Genomic DNA, 23,299 nt, shown 5'->3' on the forward strand with positions numbered 1-23,299 from the left:
TGGGCAGAGAATTTTGCTACACACACACGCGCAGCTTTCCACGCATATATACACGGTGGCTCTACGAGAATGTACAGGGAGCAGGGGAAAATCGGGGCAGTAAGTGAGAATACATATTACTTTAGTACTGTGAGCTGTCGATCAGTGGTTAAGAAAATTCAGTTGAAAAAACAAAAAGCATATTTTTTGTTGGTTTTTTTTTGTAGTTGTTGAGACACAAAAAACGAGTAGAAAAAACAACAGCGCTTTAATACCTGAGTTTGAAGTCTGGTCAGACCGCGAATCCACAAGATCTGACCCGCTCTGGGCTTGCGATCAGAGTCGGAGTCGAGTCCCTCCTCGCCCAAAGCTATTGTCTCCGCAGGATTTCCTCGACCCCAGCTGTAATTGATTTTTCTCTCGTACTAGCTTGTTCGCAATCAAGTGTCAGAGACTGTTTTTTCTGCTCACTGGCATTATAACAACTAGCAAAACTTTCTGCTCTAATTTTTTGTTATCGAATATATGTGATTATGAAATTATGGATTTTTTTATACTCACGAGAATATTTTTGGTATCGTTCTGGTGGGAACGGTTGTGACGACTTGGCCCCAAATTAGGGTTCCTACCCCGAAGAAGAGACACCACAGCCATTGCTCTAACGTCAGTTTCTTGCACGAGAATGCCACTCCACCAAATTGAACAATGAGGACCTGCGAAAGTAGATCAAATAATGCTTCTCAAGACAGGGTCCACCTAGTTTTTTCAGTGAAATCCGAATTTTAATTGTATTACAATTTTTTCTTTCCATTTTTCTGTTTAAAATTAAAAATTAATTTTGAAGGGATGAACATTTCTCCTGAATAATTTTAAATTAATTTATTATTGGGTGGTTTCCGAAATATTTTGTTTTTACAAAACGAAAGGTTAAATTGTTTTTGTATTTCCTCAGAGTTCCAGGATTCTTGGAATAACTGTCTGAATTAGTCAACCACGAACCCTGCAAAATCACTCGAAATTTTACCAAAGAACAATCTGAATTTTTACTGAAATGTTTTAAACATGAAAATACAACTTTTGAACAAGAAAATCGTGAAATTGACACGGTCAATAATTATTTGCTTCCTAAAAAATTTAAAAAATCATCCAAATTTGTAAAAAATGTTTTCTTTTAATTGGAAAATTCCGGCTATAGAAATTGCAATAATTTTGTTAGTTAATTTAATGCATTGTAGGAATCATCTTTGATTTTTTTTATATTTAAAAAATATTTATCCGCAAATAAATAATTGTTTACCTGGGATACCATAGTTGCGACCCAGATGGAGTAGAAGATGGGGTTGGTGAAAATGCCGCTGAAGACGTTCCTCTGGCCGTGAATCTTCCTGGCGTTGATCTCGTTGAACAAAGTCATCATAACAAAGGTGTTGAAAATAATAGTGAAGTGCTCTCCGGGAACGCCGTCCGGGAGACCACGACCTGACTCAATGTCCAACAGCTTGTCTCCTGCGAGGCAATTTGCGAGAGAGTGAGAGATCATTATCGCCGCTCGCTCACAAAGAGGCAAAATGCGCACCAAAGAAGAGCAGCGTGAAAATTACGATCAGCTGGTAAATCCCCTGGCCGAGGATGTTCTTCATCATGGTGCGCGAAATGAGCGGCTTCGTGCGGCCGTAGGGCTTCCGCAGCAGCAGGTCAGAGGTCGGCATTTCGGTGGCCAGGGCCAATGAGGCCAGCGTGTCCATGATCAGGTTCACCCACAGCATTTGGACAGCCTGGCAGGAGGGAAAATTATATTTAATTTTTTTATTTATTTTAATGTGTTGTTAATTTCTATATAATTTTAAATGCAATAAAGGATTGGTAAGTTCACTCAGAAAATCCTTCTTATCTCAAAGAAGTATGTAAATATTGTAGGCGTTGGTTCTAATTTTTTTTTATTCTATAATACAACAATTCAATGATTTTAATTCTCTTAGGTTGACTTTTAGAGTGTTGTGTGCGACTTATTAAAATTTGCCAAAAATAAAAATGTTTATATGTATCGAAAAGAATCAAATCATGTGAATAAAAATTGCAGTATTTTTAAATAAAAAATTGTAAAAAGAAATTCAATCTTAAATTTTTCTTAGTTTTCCCGGAAAACTTCTAGACGAATGGAAATAAGGCTTGAAAATGTTTCACTTTAAATTTATAAAAGGTTTAAATAAATTTTTAACTGTCAGCAAAGATCACTGGCACACAAAATTGTGCATTAATTCGAAAATTTAGACATGTAAAAAGAAGGGAGAAACTACGGCGATCCTATTTATTAAAAAAAGAAGTTGGACATTGACATCGTATTGGCGGCATGTAAGAAAATAAATAACAAAAAACTGACCAGTGTTCTGCCTTGAAAGAAAAATCTTGCTCGCATCATTGTTTGACCAAGGAAAATAGTGAAATAAATAAAAGTAAGAAAAACAAATTGATTTCTTTGAATTATTCGATGCGGAATCGATCCATTTTTACCTTGAGGGGACTGTCCTGCACGGCGCAGGCTCCGATGAAGGCAACGATGACGGCGACCACGTTGACGGTCAGCTGGAACTGCAGGAATTTTGCGATGCTGTCATACACGTTTCTGCCCCACATGACCGCCTTGACGATGCTGCTGAAGTTGTCGTCGGTCAGAATAATGTCGGAAGCCTCTTTTGCCACGTCGGTGCCAGCAATGCCCTGCGAAATTAATTAAAAATGTGTATATGAATCTCAATAATAATTCTTATTGCTGAATGAAAATAATTGTATCATCAATTCTCTCTCACCATGGCGAAGCCGACGTCGGCCTTCTTGAGTGCGGGGCCGTCGTTGGTGCCGTCACCGGTGACAGCCACCACCTCTCGAGACTCGCTTATCTTGCTGTCAATAATGCCCTTGACGAGTGTGTACTTGTCCGTGGGTGAAGATCTCGCCAACACTCGCAACTTGGGCCACACTTTGTCGATCAAGTGCTGCTGCACTTCGCCGTGGCTGTCGCGGATGCGCCGATTGAACTCCTTGCCTTCGATGATCAAGAAGTCGTCGCCCGGCTTCACGATACCGCACTTCATCGAAATGGACCTGGCCGTGTTGATGTTGTCGCCCGTCACCATTCGCACCGTGATCCCTGCTCGCTGACACTTGCGAATCGCATCCGGCACCTGTTGACAAATAATCAAATTTGCTTTATTTAATATTTTTTTAAATAGCCCAAAGAGCATTATATAAATGTAAGTTAAATTTCCTGAAATTTTTACTAGTAAAATTGTAATTATTTTCGACAAAAAATGAATATTTTCATTTCACACACGGGGTTATAAATTTATATAATTGAGAAATTTGATTTCTGTTTATTTTCACTGACAATGTAAATTATTTTGAGCGTTTTCAAGGTGTTTATCAGCCTTTAAAAGCGATTTAGATGGTTTATGGCGATTTTTAAATTATAAATTTGTTGGATTCGTCCTTTTTTTGGTGTCTAAATGAGACGCACAGAAAACCTTTTGAAAATACTTAATTATAAAGAGAGAACAAGCTTAAAATTGTAGCTAATATGCTAATAAAAAATAAATTTAAATTTAATTCGGGACTGACCTCTGGTCGCACGGGATCTTCAATGCCGACGATGCACAAGCAGGTGAGGTTATTGACGATGTTCTCCTCGTCCTCCCAGTTGGGCTCGTTGTCGCAGTGCACCTGGTTGATTTCCGCTTTGCCAGGAACGAAGTCTCGGTAGGCTATCGAAATGGTGCGCAAGCCGTCGCAGGCCATCGGCTCGATCACCGTTCGCACCAACCTGTCTTGCATTTCGCGAGTGAATTTCTCCAGGCAGCCGTCACGTCCGTGAATGAAAGCACACCTGGAATCAGGTTGGGGATTTTTTTTTTTAATTTAGAAAAAAATAAACTAGAGTTTGGGAAATCCATTTAAAGGTTGAGGGCTGTCTAAATGGCCGTCTTTTAGTACAAATTTTTAAGTTCTAACATCAATAGACCTCGAGATATTTTTTTTTTGTGAATGCCGAGAGAATTTCTCGAGATTTTCCGGAAAAATGTGAATTTAATTATTTTTCTGGGCAAACTTGGTCATTTTTACACCTCTTTAGCACCCTAACATGCCAAAAAATCAATTCTCTTGTGGAAAAACTCGTTGCTATTGAGTAGATTTTTGTTTAGAATTAAGGATTTAAATTTAAATGATTTTTTAAAGGCGTACTTTTTCATTACGATCTCTGATGCACCCTTGGTGAACAATCTGTAGCCTCCATCGGGTCTTGGAACGACTGTGCTCATCGACTTGCGGACTGAGTTGAAGGTGTACACCCTGGTAAAGGACTCCTCGGTCTGCGCATCCCTGATGCCTTGGTAGCTCTTGCCGACTGCCTGCACGAAACCCAACAATGCGCACTCAGTCTTGTTACCCACTTGCTTAGGAAGCTCGCCAGGTTCCGTGCACTGCAATGTTTATTGTTTTAATTAAAATTTAAAAATTAAAAACTCTAGTTTTACCATAATTTGTGACGTGTACGCGCTGTTGATGGCGATCGCTTGGACCAGCAGGTTCATGACTGGCTCCGGGTAGTCTGAATACTTTGGGGTGGTTTTGCATAATTTCTCACAAATATACGACTGCACAACAGTCATTCTGGGAAAATTTAAATTTTTTAAAAATTAAATTGCGGTGGGCGTGGCTTAAATACGGACCTGTTTGTAGTTAATGTTCCTGTTTTATCAGAGCAAATGGCAGTGGCATTTCCCATGGTTTCGCAGGCATCTAAATGCCGAACTAAGTTGTTATCTTTCATCATTTTCTGCGGGAGAACACAATTAGGTCAACGTGCGGATCGCGGCAGGCATTAAAGCGGAATGATACTGATGCTTTTTCGCACGAACCAACGGCCGAAAGACATGAAAATCCACCAGCCGTCAACAGATGGCGCCACCATTCATTTAAATTTAATTATTCTGAAATAAAATTGCAATAACCGAAAATTGAAAATGAACAGTGGCGCCATCTGTTAACGGTCTTGAGTTGGCCAATTAATGTGACAAAAAGTTTGACATTCGATTTATTACGAAACTTTTGTTGAAACAGGTTCAAATTTCAAACATACTGCATTTTTTGTTTAATTTTCAATCGCACAGTATGCATCCCCTTTAATTCGAGTTTGCTGCGTCGAACACGAATTACTTTGACGGAATAAGCTAAGGAGAGGGTGACAGCCAATGGAAGTCCTTCAGGCACTGCGACCACCAGCACGGTAACACCAATAATTAGATGTTTCACAAGCTGATTGGCATACGAGTTCTTCCATGTTTTTCCCTCGATAATAAAAGTTTGTACACAAAACTGAATCACAAGCAGCACCACTGTAAGCACAGCAATTGTAGAACCTACGGAGAAGAGAAAGAGAAAGGTGTCAGAGCAGGGATGTATTTTTCACAAATTTCTTGAGCAGTAATTGCATCTATTTAATCAAAGTTGCAATGATCGAATTTATTTTTACATTATTTCATATTAAATTGGCTTTTTTCAAAATACCAGCGGAGGCCAGATGTGCGATAGAATTGTTTCCCACTGCGCAGATCCAAGATGGCGTCTGAATGTGGGAAACAAACAGCTCTCTTTGGATTCCCGTACGAGTGTCAAGAGTTTGTTTTTACGATCCAAAAGACACAATTAGTACAAGTAATGCAAATTATGTCACAATATTGAAGAAAACTTGGTACTTTTCGCGCATTTTCACGTGACCGATTTTTCGCACCATACTCCACCAGACGCCATATCTGCGCGTCGCACGAATCTGGTCCCCGCTGAAAAATACTAAAAAAATAAACACCGAAAATCCCCCTATAAATTCATAAATTCTGACATAATAATTCAACGAAATTTTTTTGAGTATCAATTTTAAGCGCAAAAATTGATCAACGAACTATGCAATATATATTTTTAAATGAACATTATTTTGCAAGTGTAAGAATTGAAGTGGGACGCACCAGCGTAGCCAATTTGGATGGCTAATTTAGTCAGCTTCGCTTGCAGCACTGACTTCTCTTTTTTGTGGCTAGCACTGTCATCTGTTTCTTTAGCCACCACCACTTCCTCCACAGGCTCGCTTTTGGCTGCGGCGGTGCTCCTGTTTTCGATGGCTGCCTTTTCCTCGCCTGGCGGTGCCACAAATTCGCACGAATTAGCAAAATTCACTCACTCAGCTCTCTCCCACTCGAGAAAGAGAGAAAAAAATGCAGGCTCGAAAATTCGAAAATGCAAAAGGCTTGGAAAATGATATGAGAATAAGCATGCGGGGCATGAACGTGTTCAAAGTGAGATAGTCACCTGTCAAACTCTTCTTGTTCCTCTGTTTTTTTGCTTCTGCGTAGGGTGGCATGCAACAAGGGAGGAATGATGGGAGAAGTCGATTATTTTAGCAAAACTCTCTCGCTCGTGTCAAAACAAATCAGTCTATTAACTCAGCGGCATTATTTATAGTTAGAAATCGTTATCCAAATTAGTTAAAAATCGGCGGATTAGTTTTATTTTCAACACACATCGAGGCGGCGGCACTCTTTCAATAAATAATAATATAATAATTAAAAAACACCGATATAATATTATTCTCTAGTCAAGCTGACACACAAAAAGCCACACACAGCCGTGTCGTGATTGCTAAAAAAGGAAAATCATTTTTAATTTATTTATTTAACCCCGAAATTGTTTGCGAAAAATCGAAAACTTCTCTTTGAAGAAGTGCTGTACAGAAATTTCACTCTCGGATTTGAGGTTGGGTGCGAAGATTACAGGCAAGTAAAGGGAGAAGATGGAAATGAGTCAAATTCAACTCTAGCAAATTACGGGCGGGATTTTTCTTTTGCGTAAAAATTGTTTGCACCCATTAGTTGGAATTTTGGAAATATCCTTTCCCTAGCAATTATTTAATATTAATTTTAATAAATGGATGTGGTTGTAAAATGAGTGAAAAATGTTGTATGTACACTTTTTACATCGACCACACGGACCTGCTGCTGCAATTATGGCCGCGGCGGCGTCTATCTCACCTTTTTTGCGTTTCTTCGCCTCTGCCTCTTGTTCGTCGACGGCAGCCCCAAGCAAGGTGAAAATGATGCCAGCCTGTGAGTTGACACCCACAGCAGTAACCAGCATTTTCCCGCTACCCTCCATCACGTGCGTGCCTAAAAAATGCCCGAAATTAATTAGCCGACGTTCGTGTGGGCGCGCATATTCTCGTTAATCTGCGGTCATGACTCCACTGCTGCACTGGAATATATGGGCTTGAAAAACACTGAATTGGGGCAGGTTGGTGCACTTTCAAAATCGATTCCACGAATGAAAATTACGTCGTATTTTTTATTACAAATCATCGGCTTTTATATTCAAAGTTTATGAATTGCTTTTTACAGCTTCAATTTCAGGGTTTGCTGTTTTTCTTCAAACAATAGAAATAAATATTTGGAAAGTATGGCCAATAAAGAAACACCAAGATATTTTTTTTGTCATTGCAAGTCAGAATCAAAGCTCAAAATTGAAATCAAAATGCGAAACAGATTAAACTTATTTTTTTTATAAAAACAGATTGGTATGAAAACGTCATACCGACACAAAAATTGAGTATAAATTCGACAATTTTGATTGGTTGAAAGTGGGAAGAAAAGACAATAAAAAAGTGAGCACGAAATTAAAGTGAAGAAATAATTTTTTAAGTGTTTTATTTTTATTTTTTTGTTTTCAAATACTATATTTAAAAATTGCAGTAAATTAAAAACGTTTGTAAGATTTTCCAGTTTAAAATTAATTTTAACAAATGATATGGACACTTAAAAAAACTATAGGACACTCATTTTGCAATATATATCAATGTTACCCATTTTAGCCATACCGTATAAAATTTTTTTCTTAAGCCGTCAATTAAAATGATTTTCTGACCTTTCCCAATTTTTTTGCGCTTCAAAACTGTTTATACAGACCAAATTTTCTTCTTTCAAATTTTACTAGTTAAGAAATAAAAGAAAAATTGTCTTTGAAATCAAACATCCGAATATTTTGGCCAATAGTTCCTTTGTGACGTCAAGAAAATTAATAGAAAACAATTACCTGAGAGCAACATAGGATCTGATTTGTCGCCCTTTTTCACATGGTCTGATTCGCCTGTTAGCGAAGACTCGTCCACTTTTAAGTCATTGCTTTGAATTACGACTCCATCCGCCGGTAAAAGGTCGCCGTATTTTACCTAAAATAGAGATAGAATGTCGGGTATGAAATATATGAAGATTGGTAAAAATAAAAAAGAGCCGGCGAGCGTGCATGCAGGCACAATAGCGCGGGGGGCGAAAAAGAAAAACACGTTTTCTCTTTGATCAAATATTTTGCTCGTGGCTTCCTTGCTTCCCTCGGGAGGATCGATTTTCGATGTATTTCGGGCCGGATTGTTTTCGCACTTTGTCAAAGCAAATTCGTGATCGCCTAATTCCCGCTGGGTGAAAAACAAACACGCTAGTAGCCGCGAGTTTGTGTGTATTGTTGTGCTCGGTGGAGCGGCCGACCGAAAGTTTGCTTTTGCATGCACTCTCTCACTGGCGCTGGTTGGCAAAATTACCTGGCAAATGTCTCCAACAACGATGTCTCCGACAAATATTTGCTTCACTTCCCCTCCTCTGATCACAGAAAATTTGTGTTCTCCCTCAATTTGGCTCTGTAAGCCGCGGAACTGCCGTTCTTTGGTGTAGTCATTGAAGGCGGTCACAATCACAACAACAATAACAGAGATGAGAATCGCTAACCCTTCTATCCAACCATGGTGGCCTTCTTCGTCGCCTGGATACACAACTGCAACAAACACACACGCACACATGGCGCGAATGTATATATGAGAACTCGCCTCCTCCGCCTCTTCCTCGGGAGCAGAAATCGGAACAAATGGGTCAAGCCACTCTAACTAAGCCCCTTAATTGGCTGAAATGCTCACCGCTTTGCACCCTCGCAAATTCATAACAGACACAAAAAATGCTCTGTTCCGCCGCAGCCGAGAGTTATGAAATTAGGGGACGGAGGAGCTATTTTTATGAGCTTCCTTCTAAGGCTCAACATAAAATCTTTCTGCGCAACAATGCGTTCCGAGGTCATTTTTTCACTTCATCGCACAAGAACAAAAATAATAAAATAGAATTTTCCTTAAAATGTTCTTGCTTAAATTCTTTATGGTTAGAGTTGGACTTTAAATGAGCGCACGAATTAGGGAGTTTCATGTCAAAATCAGCCGTATTGGTCCTTTTAAACAATCCTTATTTTTTATTTTTGGAACAGTTATTTTACTATTATAAAAAATCGACCCTAAAATCAATTAAATTTTTTACCATCCCTCGGCGGTATAATAATTCTTAATACATCTGTTAAATTCTTTTGTCAATATTAAATGTATCGAAAACTTAAATTTTATATGCGGTTAAATTTTTGAAAATAATAAATTAGTAAATATATGAAGAAAAAGTTTAGTTTTCTAGACCTGTATTGAATCAAATTAAAATAAGAATAAGTTCATAAGCCCTTAAAAATTTAATATCTAATTCTTTAGGGTCTCAGAATTTTCGGGATAATTGCCTGGATTCGTCAACCGTGAATTCGTTTGAACTTTCACGAAAAGTTCAACTTGTGACCTAGAAATAAACCAAGAAAATGACGCTCAAATAACATTTTTTGCTTCAATGAAGAATCTAAAATATTCGAACGATCCAAATGTTGCTTAAAACGTTTGTATATTTATTAAAAAAAAGATCTACGCAAGATTTCCCAATTCTGCCTTTTTTATTGCAATTAGAGTTTCACCGATAATAATTTGAAAATTGTTGTTATGGTAAATATAAATTCCTAGGACACGAAATTTAGTGTTGATTTGGTCTCAAAACTTTCCAAAATTATCCCGTAGACCCCGTAAAAATGAATATTTTGTCGAAACATTTTTAATTTGTGTAAAAGACTGATTATGGTGTAAATATCGTGGACCTCATGCCAACTTTGTTTCGTCAAAGGGTAAATTAAAAAAAGCTTTTCAAGGAAAAAAACGCCTCAGTCCCTCTTAAATGGGGGGGAAAACCAACGCTTTTCACAAAAATAGCTTCCTCAATTTCACAGTCACGGGAGCGGCAGTGGCGTGGTGGTAAAAAAAAAAGGAACAAGGGGTGTTAGAAAGTCTGGAGTGTGTGACTCACCTTCTTCTTCGTCTGGTGGTTGATAAAAGGATAGGCCTAATGATACTAACGCAGCTATTTCCAAGATGATCAGTGTGACATCTTGCAACGCCTCCCAGATAAGCTGTAGGAACGTTTTGGGTGGTTTGGGAGGTATGGTGTTTGAGCCAAAAGTCTCTCTTCTGTGCTCGAGGTCGTTCTCCGAGCCGGACAGGCCCTCGGTCGCCGACGTGTATAGTTTCCTGCAAATGTCCTGCACGCCGCCAAAGTCCTCCAGCTTGGCCACCCCCTCGCGACCGCGGTGCTCCATGAGCTCCCGCAGCTGCTTGAGGGTGACCCCATACATGGCAGGTCTCCCGTCTATCGTCGCCATGTCCTCTCCTACCACCAATCGCTGCAAAAACACAACCCCGAAATTCATATCACGGTCGGCCCGAATGCGCCGGAAAATGCAGAAATTAAAGCATTTCTACTCTTTCCAGACGATTACACGGTTTTGTTAGAACTACGTAAATGTTTTTGAATAATATTTTGAACAAACGTAAAGAGGTAATTATGATTAATGTCTGGTTTGGAATAGGGAGAGTTAAGCTTTACTCTCCTTAGCTTGGAAGTCATTGAATAAATTGTTGTTTTCTCTCAACAAACAAAAGCAATGCCATGAAATTAATTAGGATTGATATTGAAAAACCCTGGAAAATTTTTGTTTTCAATGCATAAACAAATCCCTGGGGATCCGATTAAAGTGAAAACTGACCGAGTTTTTTATTAGAAAAAATGCCTGCAAATTTAAAATGGTGAAGACCGACTCCCTACTTTGAAATCTTATTTTATTTCGCATCATAGGTGTTCCCAAAAATTATCATACACCGTTGGATAGAAATCGACGAAAGGAATCGAAAACTGCCGAATAAATATGGTCAAACTTCTAAATTTTGGGGAAAATTTGTAGCATTTGAATTTTAACTGTAGCCTACCCAATTTTCTTTTTCTGTCTTACAAAAGAAGATTGATTCAACGGACTATAATTGAAAAATGTTTAAATTGTTCTCTAAATTAACAGTCAGGTTGATTGTTTGAATTATTATACATATTAAGGAAGGTAGGACAAGGGAAGAAATTAACGAAACTGAAACAAAAAATGTCAACGTGTGGATTCTTAGTTTACGTTTAGTATTTCCTTCCTTTCCTTTTTTACCAAATGAGGACACTTTTATTGTAAAAAAGCTGCAAATTTTCTCCAGAATTTAATGTTCTTGAATTTTATTTTATGCCATTTTAGAGGACACTCCTTGTTGTGCAATAAAATTAAATTAACATTAGGGAAACATTACATTTAAATAAATTTCTGTCACGTTTTCTTAAAAAGGCAGTTTTAACTTAAAATCAATCCTTTAATGTTTAGTTTATGCACAGGGGTTTTCGGGATTTTTCAGTATCAATTCTCTTCAAGTTGGTAATTGCCAGTTACTTTTGAGGAAAAATTGTTTGATAGAAACAAAGAAAAAACTTTCTCTGCAACGAAACTGAAATAAAAATAAAAATGGCATTCTCATTAGTTTTTTGCCTTCATCTGAATATTAACAGTCTATCTGTCGAGATATAAATAGCACAATTTGCTCCAAATTGGCTAAAAATTCAAAGCAACAATTTTCCTTTGAAAGACGCGAGGACGAGCTGGTTTTTGGTACCAAATTTTCAAAACTGACTTCAATTTGAAAACAGAAAACTAACCAAATTAGCGGATGGGGAAATTCCTTAATGTTTGTAAGCGTTTGCAGATGGAGCCAGAATTTGGCTTTTCTAAATTTTATGTTTCGACGTATTCCAAAATAAAAAACCAGTAAATATTTCGAATTAATGGAAAACAAATAGTTTGACTTAGAATTAAATTTTTAGGGTTCTACGAAAAGACAAAAATCTCTGCTGACGTTTCTACCAGGTCTGGTTCGACTGATTTTAATTTTCATCATGTCAAATTAAAATTTGTATTAATCGTGGCTCCATCTGTTTCTGGCTTCAAACACAAAGAAATTTTCAAATTGACGAAACCAAAACAAAAATGGAGATGAAAACTCACCTTCTACCGTGGACACGGCTTCCAATTTTTATCTAAGTGCCATTGAAAAGATTGAAAAGCCACTCTGAAACAAACGAGAAACACGATTTATTAGTATTATAATATAATAAAGAGAAATAAAATTTGAAGGACCGCAATTGAGTGGCGGCGGTTGCGTTTCGAGCCTTGCGGTCGGCTGCCTGCTCTCAGGTGTTAATCCATAACGCTTGATTACACCTTCAGCAACATTTTCAATGAATTCTGTGTGCGTTTCCATGAATAGTAATCGTGCGGCTCTTGGCCACAAAGATCACACACACGCTTCGCCTGATGGCCGGAACGTCAACCCGCTTGTCACACGTGCCAAGCGTGTTGCATACCCTGTCGTCATAATCCAGCATCCTTCCGTTGCGAATATTTTTACATTGCATTAAAAAAATTGCTGGTATATAGTAGGACAAATTGTAGCTTACACAGGTTCTGGAATCTATGGTTTCTAGAATTTTGTGATCTTTTTACTTTAAAAAAATTTATGAATGAAATTTTTTTCCAAAAACAAATTTAACAATTTTCCAAACGATTCTCTGAGTTTTGTGGTAATTTTTGTAGTTTCTCGTAACGGTGTGGCTTCAAATGCTGGAAATGTTTTGCTCATTTTGGAAGGCACACAAAAGGCATTTAATACTTTGTTTCAATTTTAAACTTGCCTCTCTCGCCTCAATTAGCTCAAGTTTCACACGTTATTGAAGAGAAAGTCCTTTACAATTAAGCACTTTCAACTCCATGAAAGCTTTTTGCCTTTTGTTCTATTTGAATGGTCATAAAATTCTTCAAAGTGCCAATTAGTTTTAATTAAGGAGATAACTTTGTTCCAAAATTAGTGAGAGATTAAGTGGACCAATCTTTTTTTTGTAATAGTTTGGAATTTCACATGAAAAATAGAGATTTTTCCCATTAATGCCAATAACTTCACATTTTCAAGATAATTCTTTTTCGTGTTTTCCGCTTTTATATTTTAGCTTCAAGATGTTTTCAATGGTGTTTTTCATCATTTTCAATGAAGATAAATCATTTTTGAGGCAAAAATTTCTTCCCTAAGCTCAACAGGATTAAAAACTTTATTTTCCTTCAACAAAAAGACGATGATTTGAAGCCAGACGTAAGTAAAAGCATTTTCTGTTTTTCAAATCCAACAGGTAAAAATAGCATTTCCCAGGGAAACTTAAAATCGCTTGAAAAATCATAGATTCACTGATCATGTAGACCATTTTGCGTGGTTTAACGTGGTATTAGAAGCAAATTTTGGGCTGCTAAAACGGTTTTAAGAGTGGAATTGAGTAATTCTTTCCCAACTGGCGTTCAGAAGTCAATCAGTTGTACAGAAAAAAAAGTTCCGCAGCTGGCCTGATTGTTTTGGCTTCCCTTTCAGGCCTCGGTGCGGCCACCCCTAGGCCGGGGGCCGGACAAGCGGCGGCGGCGGCCGGGCAAGCACCTTGCGCGCGCGAGCTGATTAGTTTTTGAGGCCGTGTGTGAAGGAAGGAAGATGTAGGTCGGATGGTGCCGCGCACCAGCAGGGAACACAAAGCGAGTGGCGTGCACGGAGCGAGCGACCGACCGACCGACCCACCGACCGAGCCAGCCGAGCCAACCGAGGCACAAGGCAAGGCGGGCACGGCGGGCGGGCGGGCAACCAGTATTGATTCACCTCTGCGCGCGGCAGCACTGCCTGCAATCACCTCGTACCCCGCTTATCCCTTTGGCAAGTAACGAGAGAGAGCGAGAGAGAGAGAGAGAGAGAGAGAGAGAGAGAGAGAGAGAGAGAGAGAGAGAGAGAGAGAGAGAGTCCACCCACCACAAACTGGGTCAATATTTGCCGCCTAGCTGCTAGCGAAAAGGGCTTATGCAGTCGCCCGCCCACCCGCGCGCCTTTCGCCTGCATTTTTCGCCCGCCGACACGCGTTTATTATTTCGCCCGAGAAGCGAGACGCGACCCTGGCAGACGCTCAGGGCTCGCCACAGGTTGTCATTTTCCATTCCGTGATTTTATTCGCAAATGAGTCGTTCCAACCGTTTGCACATAATTAATTTAGGAAGCGAACGGGTTTGTTGACTCGAAATCACAGACATATGTAAAGATACACGCCAATTTTCCGCAGTAATTTTTATTTGAACGGTTCTTATTGATTTTTACATTGAATTCACAATTCGGCAATAAAAAGGGCTGCAACATTCTTTCACAATCCTTCTTCTCTACGACCAAATAAATTCAACTGCCGGAATGGCAAGTCACAAAAAATGAAATAAAGATGGAGAGATATTTTGTATCGCATAATTCATAAAAAAATATGATAAATCTTCTTTTTATTCATCTGTTGCACGTGTTACGCAAGCATTTTGCGCCTGGCTTTATTGTTGCAACGGTCAACTAAATCTTTCAATTGGATTTCAACCGTTTCTTGTCATTAATTTGCTGTTGGTATAATGCCTATAAAGGCAGATGCCCTCGAGGTTTTCATAATTTTCAAGTTGAAATTAGGAGCAGCTACCTCGGTGTATAGTGAGCCTTTTATTTTATACAGAAACTTCCTGCTCTACTAGTTCCGGCAATCCTAATTCATGAGCTTCCTTCCTCGTCGAAAGGTTAGGGTCCACACCTCTAATATCAGCTTGAAAATCAGAATATATGTTGTTTATTGAGCAAAAAGGGATATATTTTAGTGGACCTGTACTGCGAAATTCTGTACATTTATAAAACTTTGGAATGAGGTAATGTTTTCCAAAGAGTGCGCCGTTTAAATTTCCGAGATAATTGGCTTGAAAGTTTGCGTGCTAATCAAGCTTCGATCAGTGTCTCCTTAATCATGATTTATTTCGACAGAAGGGAGATTTATCTCATGATTCGCGCACCGTTAGATAGATCGCAACAAGAATAAGAATCTAAATCAAACGAGAAAAGCATGGAGAGGGCAAAATCTTAAATTTGGTTGTTTGATTATTACCCATTTTAGAGATGAATGTTTGCTCAAAGTGAATTAATCAGGGCAAATATTTAAACTAATTTGATATGTTTACCACAGTTAGCAGATGATCATAGTTAATTTGAATATTTTAATCAACAATGTGAAATAATCAAATGATTTTTTCCTTCTTGATTTCCATTCCTCTTGTCCTGATGTGCGAATTTTTTGGTAAATTTCCATTCTAGCGAAATAAATCATGAGTTTTTATTAGGATACCGTGCTCATCGCCTGATTAGCATGCAAACTTTAGTGCCATTTTTCTCAGAAACCGTAACCTGGGTAAATTTGAGCTTTTCCCCAATTTTAAGAGTAGGTAAAAAATAGGTTGAGAATGAACCACTTCTTGCTTGAACCAAAGTTGCAAAATGTAAAGATCAACTTTAAAAAGACATATTTAAAAAAATTTAATTTGTTAAGGTTGTCCGTTTTTTCTGCTGATAATTTTGTTAACTTCTGCTCAGCACATCCCGTGGGCTATGAGCTTACAAAGTCCCAATAACATTGGTCCCAATGTGGCCATCTTTTCGTCTCTCCGTACCGACGTCTTTTATTGAAACGCCAGACATTTGTCCCTAAAATCCACTGGAAAGATGCGAAAATCAGCAAGTTGCGAGTCTAAGCAGCCCGTTGTGCTATTTGAGAATTTCGAGTCACTGAACTAACCACCTTTTACCATCTCTGACATTGGGCAGCCAGTATTAGATCCCCAAACTGCTCAAATATCTCCCATTACTTTGACACTCCTGAGAATGCCTGAACAATGCAAGCCAACGGGCTGGTTCTATTTAAATAATTTCAAATTCCCCTGGAATCTCTTATTTAAATGACGAGGAAAACCTCGAGACCAAAAGGAAAGTTTATACTCTAAATGTGAATTATGCAGCGGCATCTTTGAATTGATTAATAAATTCCTAGAACGGACCGCCTGTTCGCTTGAGGAAAATTCGACGCTCGTCTCGGCTAATATCTGCAATATGCTCGTCACTCCACTGTCGGTGCCAAATTTTTCGAGCAGAATGATGGCAGCGGCAGGAAAAAGGATGTGAGCTGAGAGCACATTTTTTTTTAATTTTACATCATGGTGAAGAAAGGAGAGAGTAAGTAAGCTGGCTTTATGCACGTCTTAATTGCGGGTGGCCTAATTTGCATTTATTGTCAGCGGAATTCCGTCTAATTAGCGAAATTTCCTGTGCAAGTAGCACTTACACCTTTTACAGTTGCAAACATAATTGCCGGCTTCTCAGCCAGCTATAGCCGACGTGTTTTCTGCACAATTCACTCTTCGAGTGGGCAACAAATATTGCTCTCACAAGTCTGTGCAAAAACTTGGCGCCGCACCAAATCGAGAATTAGATCTTTCTTTTTGTCGAGGCAAATTGAATTTATTTTTTTGCTCCCCATGCTGCACTGCCCGACGCCACCGAGGGTAAAATTAAAATTTGACCCACTTCCCAATGGTAATTTCAAGCCATGCGGCCTGCTGGAAATAAAACGCGGTCCATTAGCAGCGAACGTTTGAAGTTCAGGCTCCTTCTGTTCTCATCAAAAGATTCAGAAAATATTTAGGTTCACAAATTTAAATCTGTGAGTGCTGCATTGAAAAAACTCTTGGAATAATTTGTTGCTCAAAAACCAAGAGAAATCCTTGTTGCCAATGCATATATACCAATCCATGTGGATTCAATCAAAGCCAAAATTGAGCTAGGTGGCGCTGTAAATTTGTTAGAAAAGGTTCTGTCTCTCTACTTTAAATCTGATTTTATTTTAATAAGAAAGAGTTTCCCCAGAAATGAGAGGAATTGAAATTTGCCAAGAAAATATGGTAAAGTGGAGCAAATTTTGGTGAAAATTGCCAAAATTTGAATAATTTAAGGAAATAGGGATATGGAAATAATTTGAATTGTTGGTTGATTGTTAGAATAATGAGACTCTGCAATTTGCAAAATCAAAAGATGAATCTTACTACAACTTAAACTCAAATTTTGTAAATTATTCTCCAAAATTTATTTTCGTGGTCGATTCAATGTTGATTTTGATACTGTTTCCATCAATATCTATCCAATGAAGTGCTCCATTCCTCGGGGGAACTGTTAATTATAAAATAAAATGGTTCACGCCGTTTAAAAAACTGTGCAAAAATATTTACAGAGCTTCTTTGGTTGATTTTGGCTTGAGCCCAATCCCCAAGGTTTATAATTATGCATTTTGACAACGCGGATTTTCGGGGTTTTGCAACTCTCTTTCAGAGCTAAATTAATTTCCACCCTGTCTAGTAGCATTATTTTATCCTTTGCTGCCCTCGCAAAACATGTAAAAGGAGCTTAACAATTTCCATCTGCTCGAGCCCACAATGGAAAATTGCAATCTGGTGGAACGATCTGCAAAAGCTAATTGATCTCGGGCCCGTGTGGGGTGCATTATTTTGCAGGGGGAGGTATTACACAACACGTCGACTGCACTCGAATGTGGTGATTAAGCCCTCTCCACGTGCCGATAGAAATCTGATTGGGCCGGATGAAGTGCACACATTCTCGACGGTCCACTCGAGAGTTGTGCACCGCGAGCGGCGCGGCCGCGCGGAGGTGCTGACGGCGCCGAGTCGCGTCCAAATTGGCCTTCTTTCCCAGCAGCGCAGCAAGCAGCGAGTAGGCACGAATCGGACCGGCTGCAGTGGCAATATAATAATGTGAAGTGCCCGCCCGCCCGCCTGCCTGCCTGCCTGCCCGCCTGCCCGCCTTCCTGCCCGTGATCGATAAATTGTAAATTTGCCGCTTCGTGTGTGTTGGTTAAAACACGAGAGGGCCCGCCGCTTCATTTCTTTCCAGAAACCGACCGAAACTCGATCTGCGATGAGAAAATTGTCACTTGCACAATTTGAGCGTAAACAGAAAGAGGGGACCGTAGCCAACAACTCGAATCGCAGTGGATTTGGCCCATTCGCCCGCCGACGCCGCCGCAGACACGGAGCTCATCGATCTCGCAATTCGTGCACACAGTACATGTTCCGCCTGCCTGATCAATATTTCCCCGTCGAGATCATTTTAAAGTGCAAACTTGTGGCATCACTTAACACAACAAACACTGCCATCTCAAATGGAAAATGTTTCACCAACAAAGCGTCCTTTTTGATTGAGCCACATGGACGAAAGAAGCAGGATTTAAAATAATTATCCTCAAAGTAATTGAACATTTTCCTTTGCGAACATCTAAAATATGCTAATATAAAATGAATGGGGTAGTTATGTCGTAAGAAGGCTGATTGTGAGTGATGGGGTTTCTCGACATTTCGTCATTGATCGTGTTGAGCAACGAGAGAGCAGTCAATCGTTTTCAACAGCCGGTGATTCACAATCCTCTGCAGTTAATTTTATGCCATGCTTATCCAAGCTGCTGTCAATTACGAAAGTGTGTGAACGAGTTTTTCAATTCATTTTACTTATTTTTAGCCGCCTGAGCCTAGTTCAAAAACCAGATTTTTTAAATAAAAGAATTAAATCACAAAATTGGCCCGTGAAGATAATTGGTAGGAAATTAAAATTTTGATAAATTGATTTTAGATTAATTTACAGGGTTAGTTTATTTCTTGTCATGTGGCATTATTTTTATTTTCCTTCAATGGAAAAAATTGTATTGACCCATAATAGCCCAATTTTCTCTCCTTGGTCCTTATAAATACCAAATAATTCTCTCAAAAAATGAAAATAAATTAATCTTCCTAGAGATAAATGTCTGATTTGACAATTTTTCCGTGGGAAGAACTAAAAATCAATCAAATGCCACGACTCATTCGGCTTTTATCATTTGAAGCAGCGAAAATTGGGTCGTCCGTCCGTCTGGACACAGGGTGACCACAAGAGACGGTTTTAATTTGCAAGCTGCTGTCAAAAGTGCAACTAACTGGTGCAAAAAGCAGGACGGTCCTTTTCACCATTCTCACTCCGTTGTTTTAATTAAGGCCAACAACAATGAAAAGGAGCAGCGCAGATGGATGCCTTTCCTTTGATGCACTCGGCTCGTCCCAATTGTGGCCGCTGAGGAAAAACATTCGACTCCCCACGGCCCTCCTTTCGCTCGTTTGAAGTACGTTAAAAATGAATGGGACCTCGTCAAAAAAATTTATTAAAAAATTGACTTTTTCTGGGAAAGGCATTGTTCGAATCCATTTATTAAAGCTTGAAGGGACTCCAAAAATTCCCCATTAATGTTGGATGCCGCTAGAGTTCATTATTTACAATTTTCTGGTACTTGCACAACGATTTCAGATTAAATCCTGCTTCTTTGGCTTAAATCTATTTCATTTATTGTGTTTAAAAACAAAATAAGTTCAGCAAAGAAATATTTACGGTGATTGGCTGGACTGATTTTGGTTTCCAGCACGTCAAATGTAGTCTTTTTACGCGAATAATGCACAATAGCAGGATTGAATCTGACATTGATTGACCTAAAATCAATCACTTGGCAGCTGTGAACAGGAACGTCGCAAAAACATTACAAATTTGGACACAATGGAAAATTGTAACATTTCTTTAGATTTTTTGATAAACAAAATCAATAAAATTTTACTAGAAATTGACCAACAGATGGCACCATCGTATACAAACAATTCGAAGGCAAATTCGCTGTGATTGAGGATTCACTCTTTCTGCAAATCATTTCTTTTCGCGTGCTGAAACTAAAAATCAGTACAGCTAACCACCGTAGAAAAATGAAAAATCCTTGCTAACGTTTCTACGGCGATTGCCTGGAGTTATTTTTGTTTTAGCTCATTTAAATACATTAGTATTCAAGTGTAGAACGCACAGTGGCAGGAATGAGTCTGAAGTCGCAGCGGAAGTGCCTTTTAGAATTGTAAGTATACGGTGGCGCCATTAAAATGTGGATTTGACCATTTCGAGGCTTAATAAATATGGAAAAATTTTGAGGGTTGAACATGCTTATATTTTCGGTCGGAAAACACAAAAGTAATTTCCTCCAGAACACCTCATTTCAGATCGAGTGATTGTTGTAAGAGCGGATTAAGCGCTGGGGTGGATCGTAAATCACTTAACCGAGTTTGCGGCGGGTAAATGGAACATAAACGGCTCAATAGTGTGGGCTGAATTTTTGCTGCGCGGTTACGTAAGCGAGCCAGATTGTGTCATTAGCGAGCGAACGTTTGTTGAACTTTGCCTGAAAGTTGAGAGAGTGTCACGGCAAAACGACGTGCTGGAGGCGTATTGCATTATTATGGTGTTTCCATTGATCGGCAGGCTGGCCGGCCGGTGGGTCGGTCGCAAAGCAGGCAGGCAGGCAAAAGAAGCTCGCGGATAATTAGCGTTGCTCGAGTTGCCGTTGGTGCCGTTGCCGCCGCGCGGTTAATAAATCTATTGACGTCCATCCGACCATTTATCTCGCGAAGCAGATTTCTCGAAATAGAGCAGCGCACGTGAGCAGACACCCCTTCCCGCGGCTGGCTGGCTGGCTGCGCGGCGGCGGCACAAAAGAACCGGCCGCATTTTTTGAAGATGGACACTGTCGGACAGCGGACAGACGGACAGTCGGTCGGCTTGACAGTGAAACTTATTGACATCGACCTGCTGGGCCCGTTTTGGCGTGCGCAGGACACGCGCTGAGCTGCGGTTTAAAATGGTCGCGTGCTCCCGAAAATAAACGGCCCTTATGTTTTATTCTTGCTCCTTTGCCCAAATTTCCGACTGCGAGGAGAAACGAGATTGCTGATTGAATGGCTGGCCGGCCAGCATTTTTACCAGTCGCGTTTTCTCGGAAGGCACACCGAGCGAGCGGCGCCAAATCAATAGCACCCACCGAGCGAGCGAGCGGGCGAACGAGCGGGCGGGCGAGGTGGGTCGCTCGCTCGGCACTTATTACCGCGAGCCGAGGTCGACGATTTGCCAACCACCCGTGTATATTATAACTTTGAGAATTTGTACAGGCTTCTCTCTTACTCACCCTCTGAACGAGCACACAGCCGCCTGTCCGCCCGCCGGCCGGCACAGTGTCGTCTCTGCCCCAAGACGATTTGTGGCGCAAAGTTTTCAAAAATTCAGATATTTGGAAGGAGATAAAATTTGTTGTTGAGAAATAAAGATTTAATTTGATTAAGAAAGGGAGATTTATTTATTTAAAAAAAAAATCGCACCCTGTTAGATTGGGTTGAGCTGGAATTTTTTTGTTAAGGCCCGGCTTTGATTTAGAGATGCTTTTTCCTCCCTAGAGCCAACAATGCACAGTTTATTCCATTATTGGCAGATAAAGACCCTCTTTGCGCTGACTCGGATTGGATAGGGGCTCGAAATTCGGCTTTTGAACAGCCACTAGATGGTGCCACGGCCTAAATCCAATATCTCACCGGTTTGCACAAATTCGTGCCATTAGAAATCGATCCTGTCCAATTCCAGGCTGTATGTGCTTTGGAAATTAAGAGTTCGAGCTCGAGCTGCGGCTGCACGCTCTGCAAGTGCGGCCTGGCCAAATCGGTGCGAGCCAATTATGACGCAAACAAAATAAAATTTGGCAGCAAACTAGTTGGAAAAGTGACCCCCTTTCTCGCACCGGCCGAAGAATGGGCCTGGACTCACCTCAGGGCCGTTGTCGGCTGCCAGCGTTGCACGCACGGGGTGTCTTGGTCACGGGGGGCGCGAACGGGGTGCACTCCACTGACACTCTCACGCGGGGCACACGAGCGAGCGAGCGAGCGAGCGTCAGAAGCAGCGAAATTTCCGCAGCAGCTGCCGAGAATGCACGGGCAGAGGTGTCGCAGCAACCATGCGTCCCAGTTTTCGAGCGGGCCAGAGAACGGAGCTGGCAAATCAGCCGCCGATCGCAAGGGATGAGACACGGACTTTAGTACGTGGGTGTGTACATTAAACCAGGCCAAAAGAAGCACCGACGACAGAAAGAACTCGCTCGCACCGCTCTGGCCGCGACGCGCGCATGCGCCCACCCCTGCCTGCCCCCATCCTCCCTCCGCCCTCCGCCGCAACCCCGAAACCGACACCCCCGGGGGCCCGATCCGCCCCCAACCCCCCGATTCTAAACCTGCCACCCCCGGTTATATTGGATAAATTTTTTTATTAATTTTATTTTTTTAATTTTGCCCGTTTAACTCGGAGGCCGTGTCGGAGGCGGCGGCAGCCGAGGGGCAGCACTGACCGAGCCAGTGCTGCGCGTCCGATCGATTTTACGCAGGACTGTGCGCCGAAGTGAGCACCAAAGAGCCACTTTTGTAGTGCCCCCGCCCCGGCCCGCCGCCGCCACCCGCCCGCCGCCCCGCACATCCATAAAGCGAGCGCGACGCACGTCATTCTTGCTGCCAGTGACGTCATTCTTGCAACCCGCCGCCGCTGCCGCCGCCGCCGCCGGTGCTCAGAAATGCACCGACCCCTTGATTGCGAGCAGAGTACGTGTACGCGAATGCTGCTTTTTTTTACCCCATACTCCGCGCGCACTTCTCGGCCTCATTTCAGCCCGCGCAACAAATTAAACAACCCTCCCTGTTTCTGAAGGGAAAATTTGAATAAAAACGTGCCTAATTGTTCATTCGTGAACAATTTATGCTGCGGGTTGACGTCTTTCAAATTATGCTGCAGCGATTAAGATCGATCTGCTGAATTTAGTTCTGAGGCTTGGGATCAATGAATTAAAAGAGGGCTGTGAAAATTAGACGGTCAGCTATATCAGCTATATTTTATCTTGGCTTCCAATCGTTGTGGAACCATCAAATGAGCACGAGTCATGCAATTTTAAGCCATTTGAACCTAACGTAAAATGTTCACCACCTCCAAAAACCACATTTAAGCGTTTAAAAGGCGTAAAAAAGTAAAAAAACGTCTAAAATCCCGTGGTTAATATTTAATTTTGCTTTCGTTTAAAAAAATCACGTCTTGTTCGTTTTAGTGCAAATAGAGAAAATATATTTAGGTTGAGATAACGTTCAATTCAAACTCAAAAGAGATGAAAATTGCCCTTTGCTTGTTGCCCTTTTCCTTTGTTATAATTTTCTGTTAGTTTAGCAGGGCAAA

The 23,299-nt window shown here is 40.5% G+C and overlaps 1 protein-coding gene across 5 annotated transcripts in view; it reads right to left on the reverse strand.

Moving 5' to 3' along the window:
* PMCA (plasma membrane calcium-transporting ATPase 3) overlaps positions 1 to 22,181 on the reverse strand; it is a 35,316-nt gene extending 13,135 nt beyond the window's left edge. For 3 of the 5 annotated variants that reach the window (XM_065495451.1, XM_065495450.1, XM_065495452.1), the window contains exons 1-19: positions 21,857 to 22,180; positions 12,280 to 12,343; positions 10,221 to 10,593; positions 8,612 to 8,841; positions 8,110 to 8,245; positions 7,056 to 7,190; positions 6,337 to 6,372; positions 5,997 to 6,164; positions 5,191 to 5,393; positions 4,704 to 4,810; positions 4,509 to 4,644; positions 4,216 to 4,454; positions 3,595 to 3,859; positions 2,787 to 3,161; positions 2,491 to 2,697; positions 1,556 to 1,754; positions 1,277 to 1,485; positions 541 to 692; positions 255 to 381 (exon numbers count right to left, since the gene is read on the reverse strand). In XM_065495451.1, coding sequence (XP_065351523.1) covers positions 255 to 381; positions 541 to 692; positions 1,277 to 1,485; positions 1,556 to 1,754; positions 2,491 to 2,697; positions 2,787 to 3,161; positions 3,595 to 3,859; positions 4,216 to 4,454; positions 4,509 to 4,644; positions 4,704 to 4,810; positions 5,191 to 5,393; positions 5,997 to 6,164; positions 6,337 to 6,372; positions 7,056 to 7,190; positions 8,110 to 8,245; positions 8,612 to 8,841; positions 10,221 to 10,572 — 3,276 coding nt within the window. In that variant the 5' untranslated portion in view covers positions 10,573 to 10,593; positions 12,280 to 12,343; positions 21,857 to 22,180. Of the gene's footprint in view, positions 1 to 254; positions 382 to 540; positions 693 to 1,276; positions 1,486 to 1,555; positions 1,755 to 2,490; positions 2,698 to 2,786; positions 3,162 to 3,594; positions 3,860 to 4,215; positions 4,455 to 4,508; positions 4,645 to 4,703; positions 4,811 to 5,190; positions 5,394 to 5,996; positions 6,165 to 6,336; positions 6,373 to 7,055; positions 7,191 to 8,109; positions 8,246 to 8,611; positions 8,842 to 10,220; positions 10,594 to 12,279; positions 12,344 to 21,856 lie in introns of all 5 variants that reach the window. The other 2 variants (XM_065495449.1, XM_065495453.1) reach the window with 2 other exon arrangements.
* Between the last annotated feature and the right edge of the window lie 1,118 nt (positions 22,182 to 23,299).

Source organism: Cloeon dipterum, chromosome X (assembly GCF_949628265.1).
Source record: "Cloeon dipterum chromosome X, ieCloDipt1.1, whole genome shotgun sequence".
Lineage (NCBI taxonomy): Eukaryota > Metazoa > Arthropoda > Insecta > Ephemeroptera > Baetidae > Cloeon > Cloeon dipterum.